Genomic DNA, 18,822 nt, shown 5'->3' with positions numbered 1-18,822 from the left:
CCGATACCGGTCGTGAATTCAATAAACTCACCTTCTATTCTGACAGGTAGCGGTTGTTATTTACACCATACCTGTGTCGTACGCTCATTTCATTTTACTCCGCCAGTTTATAGTATAAAGTCAGCGACATGCACCAGCAATCTCCATTGTAGGACTAACCAGAAGATGGCTGAATGGCTGTTAACCGAAATATCGTTACAAGATGTTGACGTAATCCATCTGCATTTTCGAAACCGCACGATTGAAACGATCTTTTACGTTTGTCCTCGGACGTATCGTGGCATCGCACGAAGTCCCACTCGCGGCCGTGGCCAGAATGAACACAGAACTTGCGTTGTCGGCGCACCTGACAAATTGCGCCGCGATATAGCTGCACACATTAACTCTGAAACCTTTATTGGAGTACCCGAGTTAATTCTCTGCGGTGTTAGACTGTTAAATCAGTCTAAATAAGGGTTGGCATCTTCGCTTTGACCCGGGGTACAAGATTAAATTGCCTGTAGTCCTATTGATCGATGGCTTTTACAAATCTAACTGCCTTAATAGACACTAGGTTACGACCAACAAGATTGGGAAGTGAAAACCGCGAACAGTCAATAAACCGTCTCCAGCTAGGTTCCAGCCACTCCGCCGATACTCTCATCGATAAATAAAACGGGTTGATTTGGGATAGGGGACCAAACAGCGAGGTCATCTGTCCCATGGGATTGGGGAAGGATGGGAAAGCGATTTAGTGAAATCACGAAAAACCTAAATCAGGATGGCCGGACGTGGGTTTTAACCATCGTCCTCCCGAATGCGAGTCCAGTGTCCTAACCACTGCGCCACCTCGCTCGGTAAACAAAACACTTGAAATTTCCATCGGAAAAAGGAATTTTCTCTTGTATTAGACCTCATATAGTCCGCCTCGTTCGGTTAAACAACCACCTCCAGCTAGGTAATGGTTCCATGATGTACTATGCGGCATCTTCCTATGGATATTCGCCCGTTAAATTGCGACACTCGTCTAGGAAACCGGAAAATGTCTAGGCATCTTCCCACGCCCGCGCATAGAAACGCACTTGAAAATTCTTTCGGTGCTTTTCGCACAGAACTTCATTGATCAGTAAGGTTCACCCATTCCCAACTTGATACACTAGCACCATTTCCGTCCCACAAGGTTCGAGACTCACCTGCTATCCTCGTGACGTCTACCAACCGTTCGACGAAATTGTTGCCTGAAATTTCCACGTCTATTGAACAATGTTAAGTTTTGGGCTCTTTGTAGATGAAAACTGGGTAAAACCTTTTGTCGAATGATTTGACAATATGACGAATTGTAAGAACCGGATATTCTTATAAAGACGTAGGATAGTTGAAGAAAGATCGAACCTCAGTGAATGACTATCAACGTCCTGGCCAGCCAGTTGAAGTGTCAAGTCCTTCGCTTGATTAAACATATAGCGAAACAGTTGCGGTATGTGTTGGTAGAGTCCATAACGTTATCAGTAACAAGCTCACGTACAGTGAAACAAGTGTATGGTGGGCGAAAGACGACTCAAAATGTTTACAGACTTGAACGAAAGCTTTGGAACGGAAGATGACCAGTTGCTAAACAAGATTTTAACGCGTGATGAAACTTGTTTCGCTATTTTTAACCTGAACCCTAAAGACAAAGCATGGAAAGGAAGAATTTGTGGAACGTAGCTCAAACAAGACAAAGACTTTTTTGCACCAGGCATAAAGGAAATAGCTCGTCGTTCGGACAAGTTTATTAATATTGGTGGGGATTATGGTGAAGGGCAGTGAAAGTTCCATTTTGTAAAAATACACAACTTTTTTCCCTACGTCATTTTGTCCCTCGTATATTCCGACCTTTTGTGTTAGAGGTGGTATGTCATATCCTCACTTTCACCGTTCGTTGCTGGGTTAAGTCAAGTGACGTTTGGTGACGTTTCGCCTGGTGTAAACGCACCATAATTTCACGGTGACGGTGACGTAGACTACTGTTCCGTTCCGTTTCGTTGAGGTCTAGTGTGAATCGGTCTTTACTCCTGGTAATCATGATCCACTTCACACTTTTTCATTTGTCACTTGAGACTAAGGCTGAATTGTCGAATGTCGTTCCCGAGTGTTGTGTGCGGCGGTACTGTGGAGTGGAGTCGAGCGCCTGGCCGAGCCCAAGACGCGGAGCTCGCGAAGCTCTCCCGCCTGTGTGTCAGCTGGGACGGGAGTTTCTTACGAGAAAGCTTCGCCCGGGTGGACCACTCCTTTGCAAAGGCATTAGCAGAAGGCGTCGCGCCGGCAGGTTTCTCCCGGGGCGGGGCTAGGCGCAGACAAAGCCGCGGGGCGACCTTTGTGTGTGACGGATGTGCGGGGGTAATCCCGGCAACGTGACCGCCACTCTCCTTTCTGTCTACCGGCCCCGCCCGGCCGTCGTATAGCCTTACCAGCGCGGCCTTTGTGTGTCCTCCATATGTCTTAGCGCCGGCGCCACAATAGCGCCGAGAGCGCCAGAGGAAGCAGATATGCGTCGCCTCTCCACACCGACGCCTAAGCCGGCCGCGGCGGCGCCGGATGCCGACGCCTCGACGTGGACGTCCTAATTCTCCCGCCTCCTTCGGAAGTGTTCCATCCCACAATGTACGTTTCGTGTAGTACTAATCCCCTGATATCCACAAATTTGTGCGACGTGATTTGGAAATAATTTTACGAAATTTGGGGACAAAATTCTTACACCAAACCAAGGAATAAAGTTCACATAAACACTCGAGAGTCGTTCAATAAATAATGTGTACTCCCACCCCGTGTTTTACGGATTCGAATATACACTGCTTGACAAAAAAATGTGAAGCTCCCAGAATGGAAGCTGGAAACGAAACGAAACTCCACGAGTTTTTGTTTTTTTAAGTCATCAGTCTTTTGACTGATTTGATGCGGCCCACCAAGAATTCCTCTCCTGTGCTAGCCTCTTCATCTCAGAGTAGCACTTGCAACCTATGTCCTCAATTATTTGGTGAATGTATTCCAATATCTGTCTCCCTGTGTAGTTTTTGCTCTTTACAGCTCCCTTTAGTACCATGGACGTCATTCCCTTACGTCTTAACAATAGTCCTATCATCCTGTCCCTTTTCCTTGTCAAGTGTTTTCTACATATTCCTTTTCTCTTCAATTTCGTGCAGTACCTCCTCATTCCTTACCTTATCAGTCCACCTGATTTTCAACATTCGTCTGTAACACCATATCTCAAATATTTAGATTTTTCCCACAGTCCGTGTTTCACTACCATACAACACTGTGCTCCAAACATACATTCTCAGAAATTTCTTCGTCATTCAATTGGAGGCCACATGCCCTGTAGATACACGTTATGTTTCTTTAATACAATAGTTTCCATTGCTTTCTGCATCCTCATGCCGCTGATCATTGCTGATTCTTCCGCCTTTAGGGCAGTTTCCGACCTCCAGCACAAGAGAGCCTTGTGAACCTCTGTCCACTCCTCCGGTTATGTGATGTTATTTCAGTGTTTGCCATTTTCGTTTCAAATTCACAAAGAACTTGGGAGTGTGAGCCCACTTCCCAGTATGATGATCAACCCTGTCTGGCCTGGATGCTTGCACTGCTTCGGTGGGGGAAGGTTTCATGAAGCCTGAGGCAAGCTAGCCTACAACCGTGTTGACTGGTCCTTGATACCCTCGATACAGGCTCTGGGACATAGTGAGCTCCGAACCGGTGCTGCACTTGTGCTATGAGGACGACTCGCATTCGGGAGGACGGCGGTTCAAACCCGCGTCCGGCCATCGTGATTTAGGTTTTCCGTGGTTTCCCTAAATAGCTTAAAGCAAACGCCAGGATAGTTCCTCCAAAAGGCCACGGCCACTTTCCTTCGTCATATTTTCCTAATAGCTACTTCATCTCTAATTACCTCTTAAACACTATTCTCCTCCTCCTCCTCTTCCTCCTCCTCCAGACCTCCTTCCTAGCCACTGGAGTACTTTAACATCAAGCAGGTAGTTCTTGGAGGCACGTGCCTCTGTGGACGAGCATTGTACAAAAATGGCGGCATAATAATGATGCATGAGAGGTAACACATGAGGACATACGATGTCCATGATGTCATCAGAATTCACGCCGCCACTAACAGCCGTGACCTGCAGTTACGTCCAAACGCTCCCCGCACCATGATGCCTGGAGTAACAGCGCTGTGCCTCTGCTAAACATTAGGAAGGTGGGACCTCTCACCAGGTCGCCCATCCAGAGTAGTGCAGATCCGCGTTTCATCGATGAACACAATGCGACGCCGGACACCAGAAATCCACAAACACAGATCCATATTAAATCATCTCAAATTTACATCGATCACGAAAGTTGTCCAACACGGAAATACACCCTGATGACGGCTGTGACTCATTGGGAGAGTCCTTAGAAAATGTAGTCCATCAACAAAGAAGGTGGCTTACAAAGCACTCGTTCGACCTATACTTGAGTATTGCTCATCAGTGTGGGATCCGTACCAGATCGGGTTGACGGAAGAGATAGAGAAAATCCAAAGAAGAGCGGCGCGTTTCGTCACAGGGTTATGTGGTAAGCGTGATAGCGTTACGGAGATGTTTAACAAACTCAAGTGGCAAACTCTGCAAGAGAGGCGCTCTGCATCGCGGTGTAGCTTGCTCGCCAGGTTTCGAGAGGGTGCGTTTCTGGATGAGGTATCGAATATATTGCTTCCCCCTACTCATACCTCCCGAGGAGATCACGAATGTAAAATCAGAGAGATTAGAGCGCGCACGGAGGCTTTCAGACAGTCGTTCTTCCCGCGAACCATACCAGACTGGAACAGGAAAGAGAGGTAGTCACAGTGGCACGTAAAGTGCCCTCCGCCACACACCGTTGGGTGGCTTGCGGAGTATAAATGCAGATGTAGAAGCACTAGGTGTTAGTTCACTATTCAGCCACCTAGAGGACGACACCGTTAAGTCGGCTACATTCCTGCATCCCAACAAGCCTCTACATTCATACAGCTCCTACCGTTAGCCAGAAACGCGAATCATTCCCGCCATAGGTAATCGGCGCTGCACGCCAAGCATGCATAGACAGAATCATCCTAAGAAACATGTCACACATGTTTTATCACTGTACTTACAGTTGAATATTACAATCGCTGTCTCAATTGGATGACATTCAACAATGAGCGAAGTATGGGAAATACACCCTGCTGACGGCTGTGGCTGTGGAAATAGAAATATCGGTACTATTCTTGTGACATGACATACTCCTCCCTTTGCTGTCACTGTATTCCACGTCAAATCCATACCTTCATTACAACTGGACATAGTCAATTCCTTTGCACATGTCAGACAACACTCTCTCTCTCTCTCTCTCTCTCTCTCTCTCTCTCTCTCTCTCTCTCTCTCTCTCTCCCCCTCTCCCTCCCTCCCTTTATAAGCCTGATCTTCAAGGTGAGCCTACCACACATCCCCTACTACTAAGTATAATACTTCGTCGATAACTGATTGCTGGCAATACGAAATAATACCAAGAAAAAATCAGAAATTGGGTGGACATGTCTCATAAGTTTTCCTTGCGAGTGGTACCACTGTGTCTTAGAAAGAGAGGAGTAATCGTCTTACAAACAGCCATATGTTAAAAAAAAAAAACACGATCGCAACGACCATATTACTTTCATCAGTCTTGGTTCTACAGGTGCGCACAAGTATCCATGTTAAAATCTATACCGGCTTTACAAATCGAGGTATGGCATTAAATCCGAATGGAGTGGTTTTTCCGAACAAATATCGTGGCACCGAATATATACAGTGATCGCCGGTGTGTATATTATCAGACCAACAGTGCAGTTACACGTCACCGACGGTGAATATCATGATAAAATCACCGAATTTAGAAAATGATATGGCTAAGGAGCATGGTATGAACCTTGTATGTGCAATTCCCTCACGCCACCGCTTGATATTTCTCCAGTATTTGTAATGCATTCTTTGCGATGCCATTCAGAGTTTCGGTGATACATCGACTGGGTTATAGGCGATGGTTGATTGAGAAGGATCAGAAACAGTAGTAGATGGCGTGCTGATTGAGGTCGTATGAAATGTACATTAGCTTTTCAGATCTCCAGTGGTATGCTATCCGCTAGAAATGCTGTCTGGGATTTGGATGAAGTATCTCCATTCAACCACACACCTGCTTGGATCCTATGGGCATTGGTTGATTGAGAAGGATCAGAAACAGTAGTAGACGGTGTGCTGATTGAGGTCGTAAGAAATGTACACTAGATTTTAACTTCTCTAGTGCTACGATTTGCAGAAGTAATGATGTCCATGATTTGGAATCAAGTCTTTCCTTTCAGCCACATACCTGTGTTGTATCCCATGGAGAAGTCCTTCAATGATTACAGCCACTAGTGAATCATATTCTGGCACTCTCATATCTCGAAACAAGTCAACTTTTTCTAACCGACAATAAAATTTGATATAGTCCCTAAGTCTCTTGCGACTGCTACCATATCGGCAGCTTTGCGCATATGATCATTCCAATTTAAGTCGGAACTGAGCAGAAGTCGGGAGAGCTATATCCACCAACTTCTGCAACCAGTGTAAGAACAGAGTGACGTGAGTTACAGGACCGTGTTTTGACCATTCGGTAGAAATGGGAACAAGTTGTCGTAGCTCCGCCAAGAGTGTATGACATGTTAAGTCAGAGACAAACGAAGCCTGCTCCTGCAATACGAGGTAGTACAAAAGACAGTATGGGAGTTGGGAGAAGGACAGAATTTTGCTTCTGCATTGTCGTGCATCCCCAAAGTACATACAGATACTGCAGTCCGAAGCAGATCCACATCCCTCAGGGCCCATTCACGTCGATCACCCCAACATGCTGTCATCATTATCTGTACCATCAAACATAGAAAAATTATGAACTATAAAAGCTCCTCTAACTTCATCTGATAGAGAACTCCAAGAGATTTTTACTGCATTTCTCTCCTTCCATACATCGAAAACAAATACCGTCTGCGTGCAGGCATAGAGCAAAAGTGACGATCGTATTAAATATACAGGTATTGATCCATTGCACAGACCAGTGTAAAGTTGCATCGCATGTACTGTAGGAGGATGACGATATCCCACAAACTATACTGTAAGTTGCGAGAGACGCTCGCAGTGATCCTGTGTCATTTGAAGAAAAAAAAAAAAAATCTGCTGTAACACACTTTGTACACTCTGCTGTAACACACTTTGTACACTGCCATACATTTGTTTGTTCCCGCCTCGACTTCGAGGTCTGTGTCAGGTTCTAAAGGGACATTCTGATCCAATGCTTCACACATAAAACTAGACATCGCATGGAGTAAATCATGTTGTTACTGCTGCTACCATAGCACATCACATACACTGGAAGATTTTAAATAAAAGACCGTTACAACATAAGGAAACTGGAAGATTTTTGCAGTATTGTGGAGTGTTTCCAAACTGCTGTCTGAAGGTGATTGACGACCTCTACATTTAAACTCATCTGTCACAGTGACGGAATAGCGATGGCTCTGCGTTCTATTTCGACTGATTCCTCATATTGCAGTAATGTACGTGATCACTGTTTCGGTGCTAGCCATCTCCAGATGATGATGTCCCTCCACCAAAACTCTTTCTCATCTCAAACAAATGATGATAGTCAGTCATTATGTGGTAACCAACAGCTTACCAGTGGACAGATGGGATGGAAAAGACACTGTAATAATAAACATTACAGTTGATAGTGCGAACAATGTTAGCAATTTTACAGTAGTTTCAACACTGACCAATGATGCGACTATATGCATCCCAATGCCAGTATCATAGCTAAACCACCCCACACCTACTCCGTATCATTGCGAATGTAGATACATGACTGTGCAGTACGTCCATTCATTGTTAATTCTCGAATCATCAAAGTATACCAGACAGTGCGCTACATATTTGTAGCACCTCCAGCATAGTGCTTAATTTAAGATCTATTTCTATGCTGATGGGAACCACAGAGCATTCTCGCAATCTTAGGATAAAATTATAGACTGAAAGACCCCCTTGTACTGTCTTTGATCAACTCTTCCAGCAGCACCGTTACCGATGTAATCAGCAGCCAGCCAGAAGAAGACAGCTACAATCCGCGTCTCGTGAAATAATGGAGCGTGCAGAATCCTCGCCCATCGAAGTGCACAAGATTTCTCGAAATGCGCCCATGTCGAGGAGGTTAGCACTCCTTATCGGTTTGTAGTTACAGATTTGATAGTGTTGTGGTGTAATAGCAGATGGTTAAGAAGAACCAGAAATGGGTGAATTTTATGCATGATGGAGCCCCAGACAGATGGAGTTCCAAGAATTTTACCTAAATCAACTACGCTATCAATTTTAAAGTGTTGTTCTAGTGTTTGGGTTCAGTACCTGGAGGGTATTGGTAAGAGAGAACATACACACATGCACTACTAAGGATACACGGTTCTGCACTTAAAACAGGCTGTAATATTCTTGCAGTCTTCTCTACGATGAACTAAGGTAACAAACTGTAAAACGAAAAATCTACTTCCGTAAAACTTTGGCTCTTTGTGATTCATGCACAATGTAGATTTCCTGAGATGTATAGCGTCCACTGTTCACATCTGATCACAGTTCATAAATTATACTATGCAGACACCAGTCCTATATAAAATGATCATTAGTAACGGAGAATACGTCTTACAAGGAAACAGATTAGCATTTAGCAGCAGCGTCCAACGTGTGAAATTACAAGTCGTGCCGCCACTAACTTCGTAAACAGCACAATTGTCAAGCAGAGGATTGCAGTGTCTCACAAACACCTATCGCTAACTTACAATCATTTTAGTTATGAAGCTGAAGGTTTACCATTAATGTTCGCAAGTAGACAAGCTCTCAACCACATATAGAACACGTGGCTGTATACGAGTCGAACGCAGGCTATGTCACGTGACTGATGCATCCTGACAGAACAGCGGAAAAAATGGTCAAATGACCTGCAACATCATCTCCCTCTCTTAGAATGCATCATCAGTCTGCCATTAAATCGTACCTCTTCACAGCTCCAATCTCAATCGATCACCCCGTCCACTCTCTGTTATCCTTTAGTGCAGACGCATGTAAGTCTAGAGGCAAATGGTTCTCTGTCTTCATGAAAAGCGTGAAATACAGTCGTCAACTCGCATCTATCACTATTACCTCAATAGACATGCAGTAGAGCACTGCTTCGACGGAAAAAAAGTGACTTTTTCCGAGATTCCCTTCGCATCCTTGTCAACGTTGTCTCGGATTCCTCTTGCTGCCGCATACTTGTTTCCATGTACAAATTGTTCTGTGCTAACCAGAAGACACGAAAGCTCTTCCTCAAACGCATTTTACTGTATATTCCCTCAATTTATACGTATTCTCCCGTAATTTTTCACAGTTCTATCGATTTTATGTCAGTTCTTCCCATGCAATCCTAACATAACCTTTCGTTCCGTGTTCTAAAATTGCTTGTAAGTGTAGTACAGCTGCCAACACCTCGCGCAAATTCACTGTTTTTCTGATCGGGAGGCATAGTATAGCACTGTACTCGATTGCATTCAGTCGCTTCCTCCCCTACGTATTCCACATTTGCAAAGCGTTTGCTCTGTTTTCTATATGTTGCAAAGCGTTTGCTCTGTTTTCTGCATGTTTGTGTATGTGCGTGTGTTGCGTATGGCTCCGAGGACCCACTGTAGACCTGAGTTAGCATTCGAGTGTGGATCCACCGCGTGTTCTATCTGGAACGATGTTGGTTTGCAGATCGAGAATATGCCATGTCTGGGATAGGGTTTCAAGGTAGATCTGCTATGCACAATGTACAGAGGGATGTTGGGATGCAGATCCACAATATGCCACATGCAAGTCAGCGTTTGAGCTTGGATCTGCTATGTACTATATATGCAGACCGATGCTCAGAGGCGTCTTTAAGGTAGGAATTACATCTTTATTAGGGAACTTCACAGCACTTCCAAGGCCAAGTCTCTTGCATGCCAACTCACCACAGCTGTGATGGATGGCCATGCGAGGCATTGCATGTTAGAGGGATCTGCTATGCAGCACTTCTTGCAAGCTTTACTGTCATCTGGTGGTGAGGGGAAAGGAATCTCGGCAGGACCAAGCGCCTTGTGGACACCAGACACCACGCCACAAGAGTGCTGGGTTCCATTATAAATGGTTTCTCTATGAAACAGAATTGTAGCTTTATGTTATGTTTTTTCCCAGGAATTAAACACTAACTAATCAATAAAAGCAGCACAATACACAACCTCTAATTCATTTTACAAGCCTCCAAAACAATCAGATATCCCATTGTGGAGACATCCGTTCGTCTCATATACTTGTCACCTAGAAATTATAACAAATTGTAAGTATTTATTCATATACCAAGGCATAAGGTTTCTATTTAGATGTGAAACCTCCACATTTTCGAAAGTTGCCATGTTGAGCTGTTGGAGCTCACAGCTGGTAAAAATCTCATGTATGAAGCTAAGTGCCTAGCACCTTACTTTAAGTATATAATGATATTAAGCGAATGTTATAAGAACTTATCAGTTTTCAGATTAACATTATAGTGCATAAACCAGCATGTCATCAGAAGTGCTTTTTTGCCTCTTATTCATTGTGTATTGCTGTGAGTTACAGTTTCAGCAATATGATAATGGATTTGATTGGCATGTTTGATGTATTTCCTGATAACTTCAAATTGGTTTGCACTCTACAGTCACTGTTTTCTATTTGCTTTCAGGTTCTTTTATCTTTACCACTTCTCGTTCTACGCATACCACTACCGGTTCAACGGGCAATACAGCAGGTTGGCTCTCGTCACGTCGTGGCTGTTCATACAGGTTGGTGCTGCAGTTTACGTGTAGTTTTGTCTTTGACATTAACTTATTAGCTTTTCGTCATGTTGTTAATCGTAATTTCAGCTTAATTTTCTTTTTTGTGATATTTGTATACGCTATCATAAACTGGAGTGATTTATATCTTTCATAATTTCAGACCTTTTTGTGATACTCCAGTGAGCAGGTTGTGGCACAGAATATCGTGTGGTAATATGTCACATCACTTCTTATCTCATAGACATGGGCGAGGGCTCTACGGAACTTATAAGTGGGAGAGGGCAGAGAGAGAGACTAATAATTTCGTCACTACATCAAAATTCTATTCCCATAATTATTGTGTGTGAAGCAGTCAGATGTATGAGGTACAACTCATTCGTTTTAAAGAACAGGGTAGATTCTTGAATATAAAACAAGAAAATTTTCACATCTTTATCGAGTTTGTTTGCGTGGCCATCCTCAACAGTAAGCACTGAAATATTTTTTTTGTTAATAAAAAACGCCTTCCCTCCCTGCACTATATTTGATTCTTCTCAGGCACGTTTCGTCTTTTTTCACTTTAGGACATCATTAGTAATCTCTAGAACGAAAAAATTTTATTTTGATGTCTACTACTTGTAGATTATAGAATAGTTCACGTTTCGTTTTTTATGTAAATAAGTAATTACTTACAGTTCTTCACTTTTTAATTGGCATCTGCGTTTCACTCTCCTGGTCACGTGCCGGATTTTGCATCGCAACTCTATTTACGAAACATAAGCATGTTTTTATGTTCCGAACTTTTCCTTCGAACTTTTCATCTTGTTTACCCTTGTTGTTATGATGCACTATTAGTCTTTTGTCATTAATTATTATAGATATTTGATCGAAAACTGTGATTTCAAGACGTAACTACTTTGAGTCCGCTACGTGTCTCATCCGGTGTAGTTTGTTTACGTTTTTGTGAGGAACATTATACTATCTTATTTACATATGGGCTACTGACAGTTTGATTCACACTCTCAATTTTCTCATCTACAAGGAATCTCTTTGCAAACACTAAAGGGCCTCAGTGAAATTTCTTGTTTTGCTTAGCATGCATGGTAGAAGAAGACTGCTGTGAATCTTTATGCCATAGAGGTTGATACTATAATGAAACCTTCCATTGTGTGACAAGTTACGAACTAAAATAAATCTTTCATGCATCTGTAGCATCGTTATTTGTGGACATGGGGTGTGGGGAGCTGGTGGTATGTAAGCGTACTTTTACAACGCCGGGTTGGGAGAGTGGTGGAGAGACTCTGGCAGTCATTACACTCGTAGGGAGCAGAGCGGTGCGTAGAGGTAAGAGCGGGTGGGGGTTTACCTGTCAACATAAGCACGGAGAAGTTGTTGGTGTTTGGTCCAAGCAAAGTTGAGGCCCCAAAGAGCAGCTCCCTCTATCATTTGAACGGCTACATATTTCGCATGTTTCTAGGGACCCCTCAGTTACTGTGTATTCACTTCATTGACTCACAGAGTCGAGGAACTGTTGCTACAACTGTGGAAATTAAGGAAAAGTGGAAACTTAACGACAGATTAATAGTGTGTTCCGGAGCGAAATTCCAACCAGGAATCTTAGCCTTTGCCAAATGCTCTGCCAGAAGAACAGTCCAGACATACACCTTTAATATTCCAGGAAGTTTCAAATCAACGCTGTAGGGTGGTGATTCATTTTGATAACTGAAACTGATGATCGATGCTAATGTAGAATATGTTAGATGATGCGCGACTACGGACGAAACCCCGCAGAACAACTTGAGCATTGTTTCTTACGTTGGTATACAAGAATAATGTATCCGTTTAAAATGCAGTGGTCATAACTTATGTGACTGCAAGACATCTCCACGATCCCGGCGTTCATCTAGTTCTAAATACCCACCGTCTGAGGATGACCCTGCAGTGGGTCGAGAGCTGGCATATGATCAGATAAAAGCTTCAAAATCATTATAAATCGATTGGACACCGAATTAATAGAAATCATCGCCTACAAAACCTCTCTCTCCCGGATCAGAAGATTGACTGCTATGAAAGGACAATGCCTAAAAGCACGGAAACTTCGTTTCGCCGGTGATATGCCCTCAAAGAGGCTCTTGAATGGTATTTTTCCCGTTTATATGACGTAAGAGCCATATAAAAGACAAATTTCCATGGTGTAATTCTGCCGTATTGCTCCTACGGACGTCAATGCGGAAACGCAATTCCTGGAATATGATGATGCCTACACTGGCAGGAGAGGTTCGAAAACTAAGTTCTGTAGGCGGTCGCGGTTGGTATTGTGTTTATCGCTTCCTCCTCCCCCCCCCTATATTGTCCACTCCTGCAATACGTTCCAGTGGACGGCATTTTGTCTTGTGATTGTCCATAATATTTTCGAGGACACTGTGTAAGCCGTTGTACTGCAAATAGCATACACATTCGAAATAAATCACTGTGGCACACTTCATAATACTGTTCGTGTGAGTTTCAGTTTCGCACATGTGCTTTACTTTCGATGCTTTTGTTCACAATAAACTAAAGCATTTCAAAAGTATATGTGGCTGGTTGCGTTATTCACCAACAGTAATAATCATAATCTGCATCTAGATCTGTATCGATATTCCAAAATCCACCTTACGGGGCGTGTCGGAGGGTACCCTGTACCACTACTAGTCATCTCCTTTCTTGTTCCACTCGCATATAGAAAGAGCAAAAAACAACTCTCTGTATGTCTCCGTATGAGCACTTTAAATTTTCTGAGTAGTTTTCCTCGGAAAGAACGTTGCCTTTCCTTCAGAGATTCCCATTTGTTCAAACCTTCCAGTAAGAAATCTAGCCGCCCACCTTTGAATGTTTTCGATGTCCTCCTTCAATCTGAAATGGTAGTATCTCAAACATTCTCAAGAATAGGTCGCACCACCGTCCTATATGCGCTCTCTTTTACAGATGAACCACAATTTCTTAGAATTCTCCCCAATAAACGGAATTCGACCATTTCCCTTACCTACCACTATCTTCACACGCTCACTCCACTTCATACCACTTTGCAACGTTACACTCAAATATTTAAATGCCGTGACTGTGTCAAGCAGGTCACTGCTAATGCTGTATCCGAAAATTATGGATTTGTTTTTCCTGCCTATCAGCATTAACTTACATTTTTCTACATTTAGTGCTAGCTGCCATTCATCACACCAACTGGAAATTTTGTGTAAGACACCTGGCATCCTCCGGATTCAGCAGCAGATCGATGTTAGGGAAATCGGTCCGCAGTTTTGCGGATCCGTTCTTTTACCCTCCTTCTACACACGCGTCACCTGCGCTTTGTCACAGTCGCTTGGGGCTTTGTTTGGGCGAGAGATTCTGGATAAATGCAAGCTAAGAAAGGAGCTAATGCCGTAGTGTATTTTTTGAAAAACCAAATGGGAATTCCATCAGGATCCGGTGACTCTCTTATTTTCAATTCCTTAAGTTGTTTCTGTACGCCAGGGATGCATATTAGAATGTCATCCACACAAGAGTCCCTTCGATGGTCAGACGACGGTGTGTTTTTATGAGTCATCTGCGTGAGCGATTTCTTGAATATGAAATTTAAAACTTCGGCTTTCGTTTTGTTCTGTTCAACTGCCACGCCAGACTGGTTACAAGTGACTAGGTGGAAGCCTTAGACCCACATAGCGATTTTACATAGGGCCAGAATTTTCTACGATTAATGCATCGCGACTAACGTTAATGTTCGGGCAGTATGAGATTTTTTACTTTATTGCATCATAACTTTATTCTTAACAAAACGAACATAAAATATAACCAAGTACGTATATTAAGTTATGTATATTGTAAATAATAGCATAAATTGTATTAACATAACTTACAAAAGTCCTTTAATAATGCCATTTCACCCTATTTTCACGCTACTTTAATATTCAAATACTTTTCAGAGCTAATTATTTCAAGACAAATTTTTGTGAAACATGTATGTTTCAGTACCTTGTCAGGTAGCCATTCCGTTGTACCACTTCTTTCAAATGCTGCGGCATACTGTAGGTCTGCTTTTTAACTGTTAGTGGTATCTACACCGTGCTATTCGTCTTTTAATCGACTCGTCGAAGTTCCGTTGGAATGTATTGGTATTTCTCTGATACGTTGCTCTAGTTCGACTCACGCACTCTCGTTAGATTTGAGGTTTAGTGACTGATGTTGTGGTTGTAAGACTTTCGACCAGTTGTATGACAAATATTCCTTCACAGTGCGAGCCTTATATTTCGCGTTCGTTATCCCGGTAAAGGCGAACGTGTTTGATATCCCATTTTTTTTTAGCAAATTTCCGTAAGTTGCTTTTAATATGTTCAGATAGACACGTCAGTCAATAATACTGTCGAAGAACACTATTTCACCCGGTTCAAATGTGTTTATACAGCCTCAGACAAGAATAGTGCCACCTCCATGCTTTACAGTCGAATTAACATCTGTTGCTTTAAATGCTTCATTCTTCTTACTCCAAAACGTCCTTATTAAGTCAAGCCCAATTTCTTCCGTCGAGTCTGTTCATTCACATACGGTTTCTTCCTAGACACACTCCCATGTAGCCGCTATGTTTCAATGCTCTGCAAATCGTTTGAGGACGAACCTTCTTTCCATTCTCGTTTAGAATTTGGGTGCACTGATTTAGAATTCTTGTATATTTTTCTCAATACGTGCCTCTTTTGGCGTGCATGTATGGATCAGTTGTTTAATTTAAATCTTATTATTTAGCATATATTGTAAATTGTGTAAAAGCAGTTTATACTCTTAGTACCTGACAGCTGTCTTAGTATAATTCTCAATTATTTTTTATTTTTCTTCTGATAAGAATAAAGTTATGATGCTACAAGGTGAGAATGTCATATTGGTTGGTTGATTGATTGATTCGGGAGGAGGGCAAACAGCGAGGTCATCGGTCCCATCGGGTTTGAAAGGATGGAGCAGGAAGTCAGCAGTGCCCTTTCAAAGGAACCATCCCGGCATTTGCCTAGAGTGATCTACGGAAATCACGGAAAACTTAAATCAGCATGGCATGTCGCGGGTTTGAACTGTCGTCCTCACGAATGCGAGTCCAGTGTGCTAGCCGCTGCGCCACCTTGATCGGTAATCGCATAGTGTCCGACTATTATTGTACATCGGTACTTAGTACATCGCTGTAGCATAATGTTCAAGCAATTGAAAATAACGGTAATATTGGATTCGAAAAAGAATTCGTCCAAAAAATTTGCAGAGTAAATATGCCATGCAACTGATTTACGAACTATAACAGTAACAAACACTCTTGCAACTTCGATAGCATCATACTTTACTCAATATAAAATCAAATTTTTACAAGCATCTTCATCAGAAATCAGCTAAATCTCGATTAAGCGATAAGCCACACAAATCTGAGAGTTGTAAATTCAAGTAAATACTTAGGGATTACAATTTCAAATAACCTAAATTGGAACCATGACATAGATAGTATTGTGGGTAGAGCAAACCAAAGAGTGCGATTCATTGCCATAACACTTAGAAGATGCAACATGTCTACCAAAGAGACTGCTTATACTAAGCTTGTCCGCCCTATTCTGGAGTACTGCTATGCAGTGTGGGATCCGCATCAGGTGGGACTGACGGATGACATCGAAAAAGTACAAAGAAGGGCATTATCGCGAAATAGGGGAGATAGTGTCACAGAAATGATACGTGAATGGAGTGGCAATCATTAAAACAAAGGCGTTTTTCGTTGCGACGGAATATTCTCATGAAATTTCAATCACCAGTTTTCTCTTACGATTGCGAAAACATTCTGTTGGCACCCATCTGCATAGGGTGAAATGGTCATCACGATAAAATAAATCAGGGCTCTCACGGAAAAAATTAAGTGCTCGTTTTTCCCACGTGCCGTTCGAGAGTGGAACGGCATGAAGGTGGTTCATTGAACCCTCTGCCAGGCAATTTATTGCGAATAGCAGAGTAATCACGTAGATGAGATGTAGATGAATTTAACGAAGCAGTTCGATTGTGGACACAGTACTGAACACTATGGTTTTGCTAGCGTGGTAAGCAAAGGAATTGGATTTCGCCTCTGCCTAATTTCGAGGGGTATTTTTTTTCCTGTGGAGGGTCGTCCTCTTCGTGACGCAATGTTGCGGAATTTCTAGAATTCATTACCATTCTCGACGCTCTTAGTTTAGTACTAATTTGTGCTCTGAAACTTTGCAGTTAACTTGTAAAGTGATGTACACTAGACTGGGCCGGCGGCTGTTGCAGTACAGGTCGTGGGTTTGATGCGCTGGTTGTGAGGAGACGCAGGGGTGCGCTGCTGTGCCGCTGTGGTGGCGCCGTCTGGCCCCTAGTAGGCCGGCCGGCCCGCCTGCCTTTGTCCCGGCGCTCTTGTTTGCGACCGGCCGGCAGTCCGTGGCGCCTCGCCTCGCCTCGCCTCGGCCACGCCCCCGCCGCCTGTCTCGTTTGTTCTTGCGGCGGGCTGGCCGGCCGGCAGCCTGGCCGGCGCAAATGAACTGCCCGCCCGCGACACCTCGCTTCATTGTTTACCGCGCCCCAGGCTGCTTGTTTGCCCTCCCGGCCTGCTGCTATTTGCGTTCAGGCTGTATTTACAGCTGTCGTGACCCTGGCGGCTGCTGCACCACAGACTGACGAGATCGGCGGCCCGAAGCCTTCCACTTGCTGCAAAAGATAGTGGTCAAAACTTGAGATTTGAATTCACGTTTCTTCGCTAATGATGCGTTTGGCAATTTCTTGATTTTATCATACCATCTTATCATCTCGGAAGAGATTTGTTGAAGATTCCAGAATAGGACCCCCCCCCCCCAGCAGATCATTTTTATCATTCTTCATGGGCAGAGATGCCTCTCTTTTTCTTTTGGCTCTACATCGAACTCGGCATTTTTCATATTTCACATTAGATTTATCATGATGCATATTTCGGAACAGATTTTGACGTTTCTTCATGGGCAGAGATGCCTCTTTTTTTTTTTGGCCCTACATCGAACTCGGCATTTTTTATATTTCACATTAGATTTATCATGATGCATATTTCGGAACAGATTTTGACGTTCAATATAAAATTCAGTACTTAGTTATTGTATAAATACTGAAAACAGAAGGAGCTTCTTCTTCTTCTTCTTCTTCTTCTTCTTCTTCTTAGATCTTCAACCGTGAGGTTGGTTAGCGGCAGTTGGCCATGTGTTTTGTCTTCAGCCTTCCTCTTGAGAGCGGTATAGTTGGTGCAGCTGGTATCTTCCATGATCTGGTTGATGTATTCTAGCCTAGGTCTGATTTTTGTATTTTTCCCTTCTACTGTACTTTCAATGACACTTTTAATGATACCATGATGTCTCAGCAGATGGCCGGCCAATGTGTCCCTTCTGTATTAGATTACCTTCGGGAGACGTGGCTTCTTTTCCTCTACTCTGTGGAGTACGTCTTCAAATGGTTCAAATGGCTCTGAGCACTAACATCAGAGGTCATCAGCCCCCTGGAACTTAGAACTACTTAAATCTAACCAACCTAACAACGTCACGCACATCCATGCTCGAGGGAGGATTCGAACCTGCGTCAGTAGCAGTCGCTCGGTTTGGAACTGAAGCGCCTTGAACAGCTCGACCACCGTGGCCGGCAGTACGTATTCGTTTGATATGTTGTTTACGCAGGAAATCTTGAGCTTTCGATTGTATCACCACACATCTGGAAGGCTACAGTAAAAAATTATCATTTTTGCAAAAGTAGAATAATATGGATAAATTTCAAACATATAGATTGATTCTGTGGGCTGCGCGGCAGTAATAGATGTGAGAATAGTGTTCAGAGGGGAAGGGAAAGGAGATATTTCCTAGAACATTAGTGAGAAAAGGCAAAGAAAGAATGGCACTACTAACTGAAGACAATACAACCGTAACTGGGAGAGGTATTGAGATTTTGCTTCTCTTACTGACAGA

At 43.2% G+C, this 18,822-nt stretch overlaps 1 protein-coding gene across 12 annotated transcripts in view; it reads left to right on the top strand.

The window, feature by feature from the left end:
- LOC126272755 (membralin) overlaps positions 1 to 18,822 on the top strand; it is a 486,429-nt gene that overhangs the window by 419,163 nt on the left and 48,444 nt on the right. For all 12 annotated transcript variants that reach the window (XM_049975869.1, XM_049975862.1, XM_049975866.1 and 9 more), the window contains one exon: positions 10,771 to 10,870. In XM_049975869.1, the coding sequence (XP_049831826.1) occupies positions 10,771 to 10,870 (100 nt within the window). The remainder of the gene's footprint in view (positions 1 to 10,770; positions 10,871 to 18,822) is intronic.

Source organism: Schistocerca gregaria, chromosome 5 (assembly GCF_023897955.1).
Source record: "Schistocerca gregaria isolate iqSchGreg1 chromosome 5, iqSchGreg1.2, whole genome shotgun sequence".
Lineage (NCBI taxonomy): Eukaryota > Metazoa > Arthropoda > Insecta > Orthoptera > Acrididae > Schistocerca > Schistocerca gregaria.
Note: the sequence above shows the minus strand (reverse complement) of the source record. Positions and strands in the feature narration are given on the sequence as shown.